Source organism: Balaenoptera borealis, assembly GCF_965194805.1.
Source record: "Balaenoptera borealis genome assembly, chromosome: 5".
In the NCBI taxonomy this organism is placed as follows: domain Eukaryota; kingdom Metazoa; phylum Chordata; class Mammalia; order Artiodactyla; family Balaenopteridae; genus Balaenoptera; species Balaenoptera borealis.
The window spans coordinates 112,626,095-112,643,012 of record NC_138862.1 but is presented as its reverse complement, the minus strand read 5'-3'; the positions used below and the strand labels follow the sequence as shown (position 1 = coordinate 112,643,012).

The 16,918-nt window shown below is 42.5% G+C and overlaps 1 protein-coding gene across 3 annotated transcripts in view; it reads left to right on the top strand.

The window, feature by feature from the left end:
- Positions 1–16,918, top strand: part of ARHGEF26 (Rho guanine nucleotide exchange factor 26) — a 164,982-nt gene that overhangs the window by 128,267 nt on the left and 19,797 nt on the right. For all 3 annotated transcript variants that reach the window (XM_082394334.1, XM_082394336.1, XM_082394335.1), the window contains exons 13-14: positions 10,484–10,551; positions 11,859–11,963. In XM_082394334.1, the coding sequence (XP_082250460.1) occupies positions 10,484–10,551; positions 11,859–11,963 (173 nt within the window). The remainder of the gene's footprint in view (positions 1–10,483; positions 10,552–11,858; positions 11,964–16,918) is intronic.

Genomic DNA, 16,918 nt, shown 5'->3' with positions numbered 1-16,918 from the left:
TTGTACCTAAACATTTACCTTCTTTGAAAAACTGTTCCATAGTTGAGGCACCTGGGACTACACGGAATGTAAAATCAGCCGAAGGAAGGGTGCAGCTGTTTGGCACAAGGACGGTTCAGCTATTATAAGGCAGTGAAGTTGTGGAAGAACAGATCAATAGCTTTGATTACATAAAGAATGCAGAAAAACTCACCAAAAGGAAATGGGGCAAACGCTTAGTGAGCATCTGGGATGTGCCAGGCACAGGGCCAGCTAGAGAGCATGAAGGGAGCCTTGGGTGTTTCTAGAGAAGGATGGTGCTTCAGAGCTGAAGCATGTAAGTAAGATGACTGTACATCTTGGTTTCTTTGGGAATCAGCGTTATGTCTGTTGTTCTGGCAAAATTAAGAATAGCACCCTCTTTGACTTTCCAAAGTGTCTTTAGACGATAAAATATGTTGTGACCCTAATTATAGGTCTGTAGTCCAACTCCCTCAGTTTTCTCCCAGATGTAAGATGAGACTCAAAAAGGTGAAGTGATTTGCCTAAAGTCACGCAGGAGGTGAGTTACTGCCAACATGGGGCTAGACCTTGACCTTCCTGAATCTGATGTTCTTTCTAATAACAAATTTTAAGCTTCTTACTGCGAAGCTGCCATCTCGGAGACTATTCCACCCCCATCTTGCTGCTCAACTTGGCCTTGTTCTGGCTCTGGAACGGAAACTCCAGGAAGCTAGTTGCTATTAAATGTGAAATAGTACTAAAATGTGACTTTTTTAGTTCATAGACTTAAAATGAAAAAGTTTGTGGTAAATTTAAGGCATCATATGGTTTGAAATATTTTATAATAAAATGCTGAATAGATGTTGCATCCCTCAAATTATCTTCCATTTAAAAACTTCCTTTCTTGTTCCTTTGCCTATGTTTTTCCTACTTCCTGGAATGCCCTTCTCAGAACTCCTCGAATTACCAAGTATCTTACTTCTCAGGGCTCAGGCCCAGTGCCAAGTCTTTCCTCTACAAGGAAGCCCCCTCAGCGCTGCTCCTGGTGATCTTGTCCCCGAGAATTCCAGGTGCTTGCTGTGTGTGCCCCTCTTGTTAGTTCATTTTTCTCCTCCTGTTTTCTGTCTTGCCCACCCTCTGCTGTACTACTGCTGGCCCCCAACCCACCCCTAAGTCTCTCCTTCCCTTTACAGCTGCACTTCTCAAGAGAGCAGCTTTCATTTCTCCCTGTTTACTCAGTGAACTTTTATGGTGCACCTGCATCCTTTCAGGCGCTATTCTAAGTGCTGGGATGTAGCGGTGAACAGTGCAGAGACCAGATCCCTGCCCTCTGGGGGCTTCCGTTCCACTGAAGAACCTATGCCTGTGTGCCTCCTGCCCTCAAGGAGGTGACTTTGGTGGCACTGAACTTTTGCCAGTCTGCCTGGACAGATGGCCTACAGTGAACTGGGATGGTGGGAAAGCATTTCTTCATGCAATTTTAAAAATAAATAAGTGCGGGCTTCCCTGGTGGTGCAGTGGTTGAGAATCTGCCTGCCAATGCAGGAGACACGGGTTCGAGCCCTGGTCTGGGAAGATCCCACATGCCGCGGAGCAACTGGGCCCGTGAGCCACAACTACTGAGCCTGCGCGTCTGGAGCCTGTGCTCCCAACAAGAGAGGCTGCGATAGTGAGAGGCCCGCACACCGCGATGAAGAGTGGCCCCCGCTTGCCGCAACTAGAGAAAGCCCTTGCACAGAAACAAAGACCCAACACAGCCTAAATTAACTAACTAACTAACTAACTAACTAACTAACTAACTAACTAACTAACAGTAAAGCCAGGAATGTATTCCGGAGTGTTAAGGGCTGGGATGGGGATCTGTCCTCTAAATTAGATGGCAGAGGAGGACTTCTCCAGGTGACATTTGGGACTGAGCCCTGAGTGCCTGGAAAGAATCCATCCATGGGAAAATGCAGGGCCAGAACGGTCCAGGCAGAGGGCACAGCAAGTGCCAGACTCCTAGGGAAACAAGTTCGAGGCCATCAGACTTGGCTTGAACGTAGTGAAATTGGCTAGATCAGAATAAGCCAGGGAGAGAGTGGGTGGTTGAGAGGCTGGTGGAGCCCAGAGCGTTTTAGAGCAGAGTTATTCCAGTGTGGTCTGTGGGCTGCCAGGCCTCAAACCGCTACTGGCCCGGCTTGAGGGAAGCAGTCAAAAACTTATAGCAGTTTGACATTTCTGCAGCATCAAAGCATGTGATTATTTTATCAGTAACTCATTTTTATTGTATTTGAGAACACCTGGTCCACAATGAATTGGAGCAGAGGGGGTCGTTGGGGGTGGTGAAGACCAGTTCTTCATCCCAGATATTTTGAGAAGCACTGGTTTAGAGCCTCCTAGGCTGGAATGCAGAGTTCCATGGAAGACTGGTGTGGACACAGGAGTTTCAGTGGGGAGAGCAGTTAGGGTCCTGTTGCATTAGTCCAGGGGAGTCTTTTAATGATTTTTTAAAACTTATTTATTTTTGGCTGCAATGGGTCTTCCTTGCAGTGCGTGGGCTTCTCATTGCAGTGGCTTCTCTTGTTGCAGAGCATGGGGCTCTAGAGTGCAGGCTCTGTAGTTGTGGTGCACGGGCTCAGTAGTTGTGGCTCACGGGCTCAGTAGTTGTGGCTCGCGGTCTCTAGAGCGCAGGCTCAGTAGTTGTGGCGCACGGGCTTAATTGCTCCGCGGCATGTGGGATCTTCCCAGACCAGGGCTCGAACCCGTGTCCCCTGCATTGGCAGGTGGATTCTCAACCACTGCGCCACCAGGGAAGTCCCAGTCCAGGGGAGTCTTGATGTTGGGATGGAGTGTGGTCTGTGCGAGGAGATGGAAACCTAACATTGTGGAGGTGGAGACAACAGGACCAGCTGAAGGACAGGATGAGTTGGGGTGGCTGTGAGTGAAAGAGAGGAATCGATGATGCTTTGGGTTTTTGGCTTGAGCAGCTGACGCCCTATATTGAGTTACTCCTTGACCGTCTTCAGTATGGCATCTTCCTCTGCCACCCAGTTGAGGGCGCTCCATCAGAAGATGAGCAGTGGCTTCCTAGGTACCACACCCAGCAGTCCAGTCTTCCGCTTTCTTTACCTCTAATATCATTTAATTTTGTTAGCTGCCCAGCCCTCTGACACTAACCCCCTTTTTGAGATGTTCTCAAGCTGTTGTCTGTGTGCTCTTAGTTTTTCTCCCACATGTAACCTTGCCTCTTCACTTCCCCTTCAGAAATGCAGCCTGTCTGGAACCAGTCATCACCAGCACGCTCTGCTTTCCCTGACACACACATTTCTGTAAATGGTACCCTTGACACCATTTCAAGGTACCCAGTCTGGAGGTTTGGTGTCGTTTCTGATGCTTCTAGATCTGAACAGATCCATCCCGGACTGGTTCTTCCTGTATGAAATGCTGTTGCATCGTCCCACATGTTTCCATCCCACTACCTCCTTCCCAGGGCAACCCATACATCCTTTATCTTTTGAACCACCCTCAAAGCCTCCTAACCATTCTTCTCTCCAATCAGTTTTTCACGGTTTTATTACTAATCCCCACACTCAGCTCCAGTTTTGTCCTTTTCTCACTTTGTTTGTAGCAGGTTCCCAATAAATATTTTTTGGAATTGCCCTACAATTAATAAAATTTGCTTTCCTATATCCAAGGCAAGGTAGACTAGTAGCAGCATGTAGAGAAATACTGCTCCTCTGTCAGTCTCTATTCACTGGGGTTTTTGTTTGTTTGTTTGTTTTGTGCTGCTAGAGCAAGTTTTATCTAAATTCCACTTGTTTTTCAACATTTGCTGTCAAGGATGTGGTTAAACTTTTTTTTTTAGCATGTACCTCTAAGCCACACTGTGTTATATCTGTTTGCTTGTTAAAAGATCTTAAGTCACTGCATTATTAATGAGACCAGTGGTTGGTGGAAAATACAGAAGCTTACCCTTGATAAAAGGACAAGGGAGGAATGTTTTACTAATGTCACTTTTTCCTCTGGGCCTTGCAAGAGGAATGTTCAAGGCCGAGAGCCCCCTTTGTCTGCCTTCATTAAAATGAAGCCCAGACAGCTGCAGCTGGCACAGAGCAACACTGTGGCAAGTGGCGTCCTTGGCTTCCTGCGTCCATAATGGAATTTGGATGGCATTTGGGTCCAGCCTGTGCAGAGATGAGACATAAGGACATGTTCAGTAATGAACGAAAACTTTCTTCACCCGTTCTATTTAGCTATGAGATATAATCACCTTAAGCTGTAAGCAAAGGCCCTTCTCAAAGTTTCTGTCTCACAAATTGAACCAGACGCCTAATAGTCCTCTCAGACACTCTGACAACCCATTCCTGGGCCCTCCTGATAAAGGGGCATTGTTTGCGGGCAGTCTTTTGCTCTCTTCCTGCTTCTGTTAATGATTTAATTAACAGGAAGTAAATAGGATGGGATAAAATTGTAAATAGTACGTCTGACATACTCTTCATCCTTTAAGAAAAATCCACATATAGAGATCACAATTTGTATGGCAAAAAAATGTATTTATTACAGATTGTAGTATTTTTTTCTTCATTGAATCTGGAGTCTATGTCCAATAATCTTTTACATGTGTACAGTGCCCGTCAAGATACTTAAATCTTTGGTGATTCCTCATCACTGACCTGCAGTAAAACAGGAGAGCAGGTGATGGTGTAGGTCTTTTTTCCAAGGAAACAGGTAGTTGACCCGCTTAAGGTTAACTTCAGAATTCTGGACCAGACTAGGTCTCATGAGCTGTTTGATATGATAAACAGGAAACAGTTGATTTAACTATATAACACGTCATGGAATCTAAATTTCTAGAACTCTTAGTGGGCTAGGGGAACTACTTTGCTTTGGTTAGATTTTTTAAATTAGTAAGTTGAGCTGGTGTCCAGCTTTATAAGGCTTTGTTGCACAGCATTCATGAGGACGATTTTTGCCCTGTGGGTTTTCTTTAATGGATCAGCTTATTGATCTCATCTCGTTGAATTGAATGTGTGAGAGAATGAACAAAAACAGCCATCTCCATGATCCTATTCCTTAGGAAGACTTTTTTCCCAAAGGCCATGGGTATAGGAGTTTCACAAGGAACCATAGGTAAAGTTGTAGGCTGTGAAAAGGAGCACAAAAGGTATACATCTGGTCAAATGCCATTTTCAAAGGGATAAAAGGAAGGTTAAACAGCAGCTGAGGTCTCTTCACTTCTATTGAAAATCCAGGGAGACCCCCCTCCAGTGGTGAAGCCCTTTGTGGGCGTTTGTTCCATTCCGTCTCATTCACAGTCCTACCTCTGTTTCACACCCTGCTTCCTACTTTCTTAGTTTGGATCTGTGTTTTCTAGCAGATGCCTGGTATTCAATGTGAAGTCCAGCTTGGCTGTATCTTCAACCTTTGTGCAATTAAGCTTAAACCTACGGTGCTTAATTAATCATATGAGGGACAGGACAAGATACTGTGACAGCTGACTCCTGAGTGGGGAGCTGTAGGTGCATTATTTCATGCCGTGCATAAGAAAGGACTGCACTTCCAGATGTTTACGTGGAAAGGGTCTCTTCTCGACTCTCAGATGGGTTTTATTTAGAGGGCGCCATCCCAGCACGTCGCACAGTGTGTTGGATTCTGTGTGCGTCTGTCTTTCGCTCTGTCTGCTCCCTCATTGAAGGAAGGCTGTGGAGAGCAAGAGGCCCCATTTTACTCACTTGGCAGCCCCAGCCTGGCACAGGGCTCCTGCAAAGGCAGGGACTTGGTGAATGTTGTTTGAAGGAAGCAGGGGTGAGGAGCGCCTTAGAAGTTGACCTGCCCCGGGTCCCCATTAGCGGCATTGCTGATTCTGGCACTTTGGGCAAAGGGAAATCTCAGTAAGCTGGGTGTGGCATGGATTGTGAATTCGTGTTGATTGTCTCACCTCGTCCCTGGAGAAAATAGCTGTGTGTGTGTGAGCCTTGGACTTGATATCTAAATTTAATAATGGGTATGTCTAGGCCCGGGGTGTTCTTGTTCTTAGAGTTCCATTTTATGTGGAGTGAGTCTCCTCCCTGCTTTAGAGATGCAGTGCTTTCCGCCTCGTGATGGGAGGGAGCTCCTTGGCATGGCTCTTGGAAGCCCTGGGTAATGTCGTGCGGTTTTGATGGCATCTCAGAGGGGGTGGGACTGATTCAATTGAGGCCATTTCAAGAAGCGGCTCCTTTCAGCGAGGCAATAAGGACTGTCTTGCTCTGTCCTCTGGAGCCCCTGGGAGGGGCCACCATGTCGAAGGGATGCCATTAGCATCCAGGCAGCATGCTGCAGGAGTGACAGATTTCACCTGGACTTCTAGAAACTGGCTGCAGGCTGAGGCTGCTGCTAAAAGCGGCCACTCAAATGCACGAGACGGTCCACGGCTGGGAGATCTGACTTGAAGGACTGCAGACAGCAGTTAGGGCCATGTGAAGATGTCATGGTAAGCCAAAGATGAGTCGGACATGTCTGGGTATGGCGTGTGGAGACGCAAATGGGTCGTTTTAGGTTACTTTTGGCGAACTGCTCTTCCATCCTTAAGATATTGTTCAGCTTTCAATTGCCTTTGTACTTTGGAAATTCTAGTTGAGCCTGAATTTTAAAAATCTTACCCAACGAAGAGATATCAAAGATTTAAGTGTTTGCTTGGGATTATCTGAAAGGAGGTTGTGCTTTACTTGTTCCTTATAAAACCACCCTGAAGCCTTTTGTTCTGTATTAGAGAGAGACAAAGGTTCTAAAAGCAAGACGGTGTCATCAGTTTTTACATAAACTGTGCATATTACTACTTGACTCACCAGCTCGACCAGGGCCCAGCCTCCTTTTCTTCTTTTAAGTAAGTCTTTCAGCAGACTGCAGTTTCCACCCTTCCTGCCCTCCCTCGTTATTTTGTGAGCACCTGCTAGGGAGTACCACCTCTTTGATCCCCGGCCGCCTGGCTTATATTCTGACTCTACCACTTAGCAGTTTTACTGTGAGCAGGCACTTAACAGTTCAGACTTCAGCTTTGTCCTCTGAAAAAAATTGGGAATAATAACGGTAATATTTGCAAGATGGTTGTAAAGATTAGACTAGATGGTACTTGCCAAATACAAAAAAGCACAGTACCTGGCATATATGTGATCCCCTATGCTATTTAGAACAAGATCCAATTACTGTCCTTGGGGAGTTTATGGCCCAGTCAGAGAAACAGACAAGCCCATAAAAGATCGGGGGTCAATGAGTAGTAGTGATTTATCTGAGGTCAGGGTTTACAGAGCTCCTGTTATGTGCAGGCAGTTGTGGAGATAAGGTGCCTGGCTTCAGGAGGCCTACAGCTGCCAGGCAGTGTGACAGAGCTGTGCAGAGGGGGGCGTGGGAACAGGATTATCAAGAATGGGATGGGGACGGGAGTGTGGGTTCACGCATCAGAGGCGGCCACCTGGAGGAGGTGAGGCTTGTGTTTTCAATACTGAGTAGATGTGTTGAATAAAAGAAGCCAGATACCAAAGTGGACAATATTACAGGATTCCATTTTCATAAAGTTCAAGATTGGCAAAACTTGTCTATGTGATGGAAATCAGAACAGCAGTTAGCTTTGCAGGTTATTGATTGGAAAGGGACAAAAAAGGAACCTCCTGGCACGTCTGTGGGCATGTGTACGCGGTTGTACCTAAGTAAACACAGATCTGTATACACTGAAGATTAGTGCAGTGTTTTATTTTATGTGTGTGTTCTTCAATAAAGCAATCAAATAGTGATGATGAGTGGGCACAGCTCGGTAAAAACGGGGAAGGTCGTACTTGAGAGTGAGAAGAACAGATAGGAAAGGTGTGGAACAGCATGTCGAGTTCCAGACTGTAAGAAGTCTGCTCTGTCTGGATGGAAGGATGGATACACATCGGGGAGTGAAGATAGAGTGATGGTGAGAAGCATCTTTTAGGTGCAGGCCGTCCAAGTTTTTTTGTTTAAAGTACCAGGCATAAAGTCATCCCCTTTTCTTTTTTTTTTTTTACTTCTAAAAAAATTTAAGTATAGTTGATTTACAATGTAGTGCCAATCTCTGCTGTATAACAGAGTGACTCAGTTTTACACGTTTCCATTCTTTTATTACTATTCTTTTCCATTATGGTTTATCCCAGGAGATTGGATATAGTTCCCTGTGCTATATACAGTAGGACCTGTTGTTTGTCCATTCCAAATATAATAGTTTGCATCTACCAACCCCAAATTCCCAATCCATCTCTCCCTTTTCCCCCTCCCCCTGGCAACCACAAGTCTGATCTTTATATCTGTGAGTCTGTTTGTTTTAGAGATAGGTTCATTTGTGCCATATTTTAGATTCCACATATAAGTGATATCATATGGTATTTTGTTTTTCTCTTTCTGACTTACTTCACTTAGTATGATAATCTCTAGGTCCATCCATGTTGCTGCAAATAGCATTATTTCATTCTTTTTTATGGCTAATATTCCATTGTATATATGTACCACATCCTCTTTATCTATTCATCTGTCTATCGATGGATATTTAGGTTGCTTTCGTGTCTTGGCTATTGTAAATAGTGCTGCAGTGAACATTGGGGTGCATGTATCTTTTAGAATTTGAGTTTTGTCCGGGTATATGCTCAGGAGTGGGATTGCTGGATCGTATGGTAGTTCAATTTTTAGTTTTCTGAGAAACCTCCATACTGTTCTCCATAGTGGCTGCACCAATTTATATTCCCACCAACAGTGTAGGAGGGTTCCCTTTTCTCCACACCCTCTCCAGCATTTATTTGTAGACTTTTTAATGATGGCCATTCTGATCGGGGTGAGGTGACCTCATTGTAGTTTTGATTTGCATTTCTCTAATAATTAGTGATGTTGAGTATCTTTTCATGTGCTTTTTGGCCATCTGTATGTCTTCTTTGGAGAAATGTCTATTTAGATCTTCTGCCCATTTTTTGATTGGGTTGTTTCTTTTTTGATATTGAGTTGCATGAGCTGTTTGTATATTTATTTTGGAGATTAAGCCCTTGTTAAAGTTGCATCATTTGCAAATATTTTCTCCCATTCCACAGGTTGTCTTTTCGTTTTGTTTTTTTTTTAAATTCTCACTTTGTGTCTTTTTTTAAAAATTATTAGCACCTTTAATTATTATTTATTTATTTATTTATTTTTTTGGCTGTGTTGGGTCTTCGTTTCCGCGCGAGGGCTTCCTCCAGTTGCGGCAAGCGGGGGCCACTCTTCATCGCGGTGTGCGGGCCTCTTACTATCGCGGCCTCTCTTGTTGCGGAGCACAGGCTCCAGACGCGCAGGCTCAGTAGTTGTGGCTCACGGGCCCAGCTGCTCCGCGGCATGTGGGATCTTCCCAGACCAGGGCTCGAACCCGTGTCCCCTGCATTGGCAGGCAGACTCTCAACCACTGCGCCACCAGGGAAGCCCTCGTTTTTTGTTTTTTTCTGGTTTCCTTTGCTGTGCAAAAGCTTATAAGTTTGATTAGGTCCCATTTTTTTTTTAATTTTAATTCTTATTTCTATAAGGCATCCCTTCTTAAGAAGGTAGAGCGGCATAGTAGCAACTGACCTTCGTTTGGGTCGCTCACCTCCGAACTTCTGTGCAGTCTTCTCATCCCTTAAACAGGCTTTTGGGAAGCTTACAGGAAATAATGGATGTCAAGTGCTGTATCTGCCATGTGAATGCTTCTTAAAAGGTTTTCAAGTATGTATGTGTGTGTGGTTTATTTAATCACAGTGCTAATACTTGACTTTCCAAATCAAAAACCTGGTTACTATATTATGGAGTGATGCTTGCTCATCTGAAACTTTTGATCCTTTAGTTAAGTAATTATTCTGTTTCATGTAATTGTAGCTTAATATTGTTTAAAAGCTTTTGGTTGTTTTTTTACCTTAAAAAATTTTTTTTCCCTGTAATCATTAAATAATTATTTTAAGCATTTGAGAACAAAGAATTTCTATTTCACTAAGGCTCATATTTGGCAACATTTGTTGTATGAGGAACAGAACAACTTTAATTTAATGTCAGGTTTCTCATTTATTTGGAAATGGGTTGAGTGTGGGGGAAGGAGACGAGGGGAGGGAGTGGTGAGAGACTGATTTACTAGGATTTTTAAAAATGAAATTTACTTTTTTGAAATGTTAAACATCAGATTGTGAGCGTACGAAATATCTTTTTGTGATTATAATGTATTAGTGTAATCAGATATTTGTTAAATGTTAAAATGTTATATGAGAGATTCCACTTAATAACAAGCTAAATTCATTCAGAATCTTTTGACAATGACTCATTTGAGGCCTATTTGAGATTTCCCAGATGATCATTTTTATTTTTATTTTATTAATTGTTTTCATTTTTAAATAACTCTTACCCTGGCTTTGAAGGCCAGCCACTTACCTCTCTAGAGAATGTCTGCCCTGTTTTCGGGGAATGCCTTTGCATTCCAGAACATACTTCATTCTGTGTCTAAGCACCACTGAATCTCTCAACCGGATCTGCCCTCTGTGTTTAGGAGCGAGCGAGCCCGCTGGATAACTGCCCTGGGACACAGCAGCGGGAAGCAGCCTCCGGACCGAACCTGTAAGTACCTGGAGGGCTGTCTGCTCTGGAACGTGGAGGGCTCTGCCCCCTGCTGGTCACTGGGTTATTAGTGGTTAACCTCCACAGTACCGGCTTTGTAAGTTTTCTCCAAGATTTCCTTCCTGCCGCCCCACCTCACCTCTGGATGCTCCCTGCTTTGGAAGTCAAGGGGACTGAATTCAAAGTGCAGTTCTTTGCTGTGTAAACATGGCAGATCACTGCATAGCCTTTCTGAGCCTCTTAAATCATCTGCAAGTTAGGTGCATTATTATATACAACATGGGGTTATGATAGTGAGGATTAAGTTAAATTTACATTGAAAGCCCTGCTTATACTGTAAAGCTCTTAAATTTCTAGCTGTTGTTTATGGGCAACAGTAGCATGTTTAAACCTTCTCTATACTGACAGTGTGAATCTAAGCTGAAATGGATTTTTAACCTTAAGGTAAATTACTTTACCCTTCCTTTTGACTTTTTTTTTAATTAAAGTAATATTAAAAAATATATTTTATTCTTCTAGGGAACTAGGAACTGGTACAGTAAAGATGAGTGTCATATGCTAAGCATCTTGTTATGCTGCTCTGGATGATTCTAGCTGGAAGGTCAAATTCAAAGAATTAGGGCAGCAAAAGTGGATATTCTGGAGCACTCAAAAATCATAGTTTTAAGCTTAGAGTCAGAGCTAAAGTGACTGGTTTGAAAGTTCTCTGGAATCAAGTTTCATATTAAAAAAAACAAGGTAAAAACTCAGGCCAGCCAGTAGCAAGTCACTGAAGTAAAAATTGATTTGTTATGATCAAGAATTTGGGGGAAACTAAAATTTTTTCTAACTAATATTTGCTTGGAGCTCCTTTTATTTTTAAACTTCTCTGGCAGCTTTTATGTGCTGTTGGGTGGGCTGGGGGAGCACCCTGGATGAGAGCCAGGAGAACTGGATAGATTTTGGATTTCATCCTCATGGCCTTGGCACATACCTAATCTATCTTGACTCATAGTTTCCCCAATGCACAGTGACTGTTTTCTGCTCTATTGTGTGATGTATCTAATGACTTCTTATCAAGGCTATTTTTGAGGGGATTCATGTATTGTAAAAGGCCTCTCTCGATTCTGAGCTTCTAAAATCCTAAAGCTCTTAGCCAAGTAAGAGAATTCCTGGGAAAGATTTTCTGCTTTTTAGGAGTCTACCTTGTTTCTATCTGTGCTGGCTCTGATTGCACAGAAAGACTAAGTGAATGCAGATTATTGATTTGTACCTGTTTTGTTTTTCCACTGCTACCGGAAGTTCATTATGTCCCCTTTCGCCCTCAGCACTGACCCAAGTGGAAATCATTAGATCATTTACTGCCAAGCAACCAGATGAACTCTCCCTGCAGGTGGCGGACGTGGTCCTCATTTATCAGTGTGTCAGCGATGGTGAGTGGGAGTGTTCTGATGGGGGCGCTGGTGGTCTGGTGTTCAGGGTCTCATTTTGTCATCAGTGCTCACATTCCCCTTTCCTTTGGTTTCCTCATATGCGCCTGCCTCTCCTTTATCTGCACTTTATTGCTTCTCAATGTTTTTTAATAGGATGCGGTCACATGGTTGTTATTCAAAAGGAACATGAAATGTTTTCCTTCCTTCCCAGTCCCCCAGTGACCTAGTTCTCATCTCCAGAGGTTCTTCCTTCCTCACTTAGAAAGTAAAAGTCAGTTGGGAGACAAGATGGCAGAGTAGAAGGACTCTAAGCTCACCTCCTCTCACGAGCACACCAAAATCACAGCTAATTGCTGAACAACCATTGATTAAAAAAAAAAAAAAGACTGGAACCTACCAAAAAAGATACTCTATATCCAAAGGCATGAAGAAGAAACTTAATGAGACAGTAGGAGGGGTGCGCTCATGATGTAATCAAATCGCATACCCCCCCTAAGTGGGCGACCCACAAACTGGAGAACAATTATATCTCAGGAGTTTTCCCACAGAAGTGAGAGTTCTGAGTCCCATATCAGGCTCCCCAGGCCTGGGGTCTGGCATATAGGAGGAGGAGCCCCCAGAACATCTGGCTTTGAAAGCCAGTGGGGCTTGAGTGCAGGAGCCCCACAGGAATGGGGGAAACAGAGACTTTACTCTTGGGAAGGCTCACACAAGGTCTTGTGTGCACCAGGACCCAGGGCAAAAGCAGGTCTGGCCCAGGCTCCTATGAAGTCACTACCTGTGGGTCTTGGAAGGGCTCCTTGGAAGTGGGGGTTGGCTTTGGCTCGCTGTGGGGACATAAGACACTGGTGGCAGGCAGACTGGGCTACATTCAACCATATGAACAATCCTGGTGGATGACATCTTGGCTCATTAGTACCAAGACCTGGCTCCACCCAACAACCTGTAGGTTCCAGTAGTGGGACACCTCAGGCCAAACGACCAACAGGGCAGGAACACAGCCCCACCCATCAGCAGACAGGCGGCCTAAAGACTTCCTGAACCCACAGGGACCTCTAGACACACCCCATGACATGGCCCTGCCTCCAGAGGGCCAAGACCCAGCTCCCCCCTACCAGGGGCAGACACCAGAAGCAAGAAAGGTACAATCCAGCAGCCTGCAGAACCGAGTACACAAATGCAGATCAGAACTTACCCTGAGACCAGTTGGTCCCTGGCCCTTGGGTGATGAGAGGGGAGTGTACTGCTGAAACACACAGGACATCCCCTATAGAGGGCCACTTCTCCAGTGTTGAGAAACATAACTAACCTTCCTCATACATAAAAATACAAATAGAAATTTAAACAAAGTGAGATGGCAGAGGAATATGTTCCAGAAGAAACAAGATAAAAGCCCAGAAAAACAACTTACCTGACGTGGAGATAGGCAATCTACCTAAGAATTAATTCCAAGTGATGATCGTAAAGATGATCCAAGAATGTGGGAAAAGAATGGATGCACAGAGCTAGAAGTTACAAGAAGTTTTTAACAAAGAGTTAGAAAAGATAAGAACAACCAAACAGAGTTGAAGAATATGGTAACTGAAATGAAAAGCGCACCTAGAAGGAATCAATAGCAGAATAAATGAGGCAGAGGAATTGATAAGTGAGCTGGAAGACAGAGTGGTAGAAATCACTGCCACAGAACAGAATAAAGAATGAAAAGAAATCAAGACAGTTCAAGAGACCTGAGACAACATCAAATGCACCAACATTCACATTATAGGGGTCCCAGAAGAAGAGAGAAAGGTCCTGAGAAGATATTTTAAGAGATCATAGCTGAAAAATTCCCTAACACAAGAAAGGAAACAGTCATTCAAGTCCAGGAAGCAAAGAGTGCCATACAGGATAAACCCAAGGAAGAAGACACCAAGACACACAGTAATCAAATTGACAAAAATGAAAGATACAAGAGAATCCCCATAAGGTTATCAGCTGATTTTTCAGCAGAAACTCTGCAAACCAGAAGGGTGTGGCACGATATATTTAAAGTGATGGAAGGGAAAAACCTACAACCAAGAATACGCTACCCAGCAAGGTTCTCGTTTAGATTTGATGGAGAAGTCAAAAGCTTTACAGACAGGCAAAAGCTAAGAGAATTAGCACCACCAAACCAGCTTTACAACAAATGCTAAAGGAACTGCTCAAGGCAGTAAAGAAAAGGCTACAACTAGAAACAAGAAAATTACAAAATGGGAAAGCTTACTGGTAAAGGCAAACGTACAGTAAAAGTAGGAAATCATCCACACAGAATTATGATATCTAAATCAGTAATCATGAGAGGAGGAGAGTACAAATGCAGGATATTTGGAATGCATTTGAAATTAAAGAGATCAGCAACTTAAAACAGTCATGTATATATATGGACTGCTATATTAAAACCTCATGTTAACCACAAACCAAAAATGTATAATAGATATATACACACAAAAAAGAAAAAGGAATCCAAACACAACACTAAAGATAGTCATCAAATCACAAGAGAACAAAAGAGAAAAGAAGGAAAAAGACCTACAAAAACAAATCCAAAACAATTAACAAAATAGGAATAAGAACACACATATCGTTACCTTAAACATAAATGGATTAAACGCTCCAACCAAAAGACATAGGCTGGCTGAATGGATACAAAAACAAGACCCATATACAGGCTGTCTACAAGAGACCCACTTCAGATCTAGAGACATGTACAGACTGAAAGTGAGGGGATGGAAAAGGGAATTCCATGCAAAAGGATTTCCAAATCAAAAGAAAGCCAGAGTAGCAATACTCGTATCAGACAAAATGTACTTTAAAATAAAGACTGTTACAAAAGACAAAAAAGGACACTACATAATGACCAAGGGATCAATCCAAGAAGAAGATAGAACAATTGTAAATAGATATGCACGCAGCATAGGATCACCTCAATATATAAGGCAAATGCTAACAGCTGTAAAGGGAGAAATTGACAGTAACACTATAATAGTGGGGGACTCTAACACCTCACATCAATGGACTGATCATTCAGACAGAAAATCAATACGGAAACACACGCCTTATATGACACTCTAGACCACATCGACTTAATTGATATTTATAGAGCATTCCATCTGAAAGCAGCAGAATACACATTCTTTTCAAGTGCACATGGAACATTCTCCAGGGTAGATCACATGCTGGGCCACAAAGCAAGCTTCAGTAAATTTTAAAAAATTGAAATCATATCAAGCATCTTTTCTGATCACAATGCTATGAGATTAGAAATCAACTACAAGAAAAAAACACCAACATGTGGAGGCTAAACAATATGCTACTAAACAACCAATGGATTTCTGAAGAAATCAGAGGAAATCAAAAAATACCTAAAGACAAATGAAAACGAAAACATGACGATCCAACCCTATGGGATGCAGCAAAAGCAGTTCTAAGAGGAAGGTTTATAGTGATACAAGCTTACCTCAGGAAACAAGAAAAATCTCAAATAACCTACCTAACCTCACACCTAAAGCAACTAGAGAAAGAACAAACAAAACCCAAAATTAGTAGAAGGAAAAGAAATCATAAAGATCAGAGCAGAAATAAATAGAGACTAAGAAAACAATAGAAAAGGTCAATGAAGCTGAACGCTGGTTCTTTGAAAAGATAAACAGAATTGATAAACCTTTAGCCAGACTCATCAAGAAAAAAAGAGAGGGCCCAAATCAATAAAATTAGAAATTAAAAAGAAGTTATAGCTGACACCACAGAAATACAAAGGTCCATAAGAGACTACTACAAGCAACTATATGCAAATAAATTGGATAACCTAGAAGAAATGGACAAATTCTTAGAAAGGTACAATCTCCCAAGACTGGACGAGGAAGAAGTAGAAAACATGCACAGACCAATTACAAGTACTGAAATTGAATCTGTGTTTTAGAAACTCCCAATAAACAAAAGTCCAGGACCAGATGGCATCACAGGTGAATTCTACCAAACATCTAGTGAAGAGTTAACACCTATCCTTCTGAAACTATCCAAATCCTTCCAAAAAACTGCAGAGGACAGAACACTTCCAAACTCACTCTGTGAGGCCATGATCATCCTGATACAAACCCTCAGCTAACATCATACTCAATGGTGAAAAGCTGAAAGTATTTCTTCTAAGATCAGGAACAAGGCAAGGATGTCCACTCTCACCACTTTTATTCAACACAGTTTTGGAAGTCCTAGCCACAGCAATCATATGAAAAAGAAATAAAAGGAATCCAAATTGGAAAAGAAGAAGTAAAACTGTCACTGTTTGCAGATGACATGACACTGTAAATGACACTATAAATAGAAAATCCTAAAGATGCTACCAGAAAACTACTAGAGCTCATCAGTGAATTCAGTAAAGTCACAGGATACAAATTAATACACAGAAATCTGTTGCATTTCTATACACTAACAGCAAAAGATCAGAAAGAGAAATTAAGGAAAGAATCCCATTTACCACTGCATCAATAAGAATAAAATGCCTAGGAATAAACCTACCTAAGGAGACAAAATACCTGTACTCTGAAAACTATAAGACGCTGATAAAAGAAATTGAAAATGACACCAACAGATGGAAAGATATACCATGTTCTTGGATTGGAAGAGTCAATGTTGTCAAAATGACTCTACGACCCAAGGCAATCTATAGATTCAATGCAATCTCTATCAAATTACCAATGGCATTTTTCACAGAACTAGAACAAAAAATTTTACAATTTGTGTGGAAACACAAAAGACCATGCATAGCCAAAGAAAAACAGAGCTGGAGAAATCAGGCTCCCTGACTTCAGACTATACTGTAAAGTTACAGTAATCAAAACAGTATGGTACTGGCACAAAAACAGCACATAGATCAATGTAACAGGTTAGAAAGCCCAGAAATAAACCCATGCACCTATGACCACTTAATCTACAAC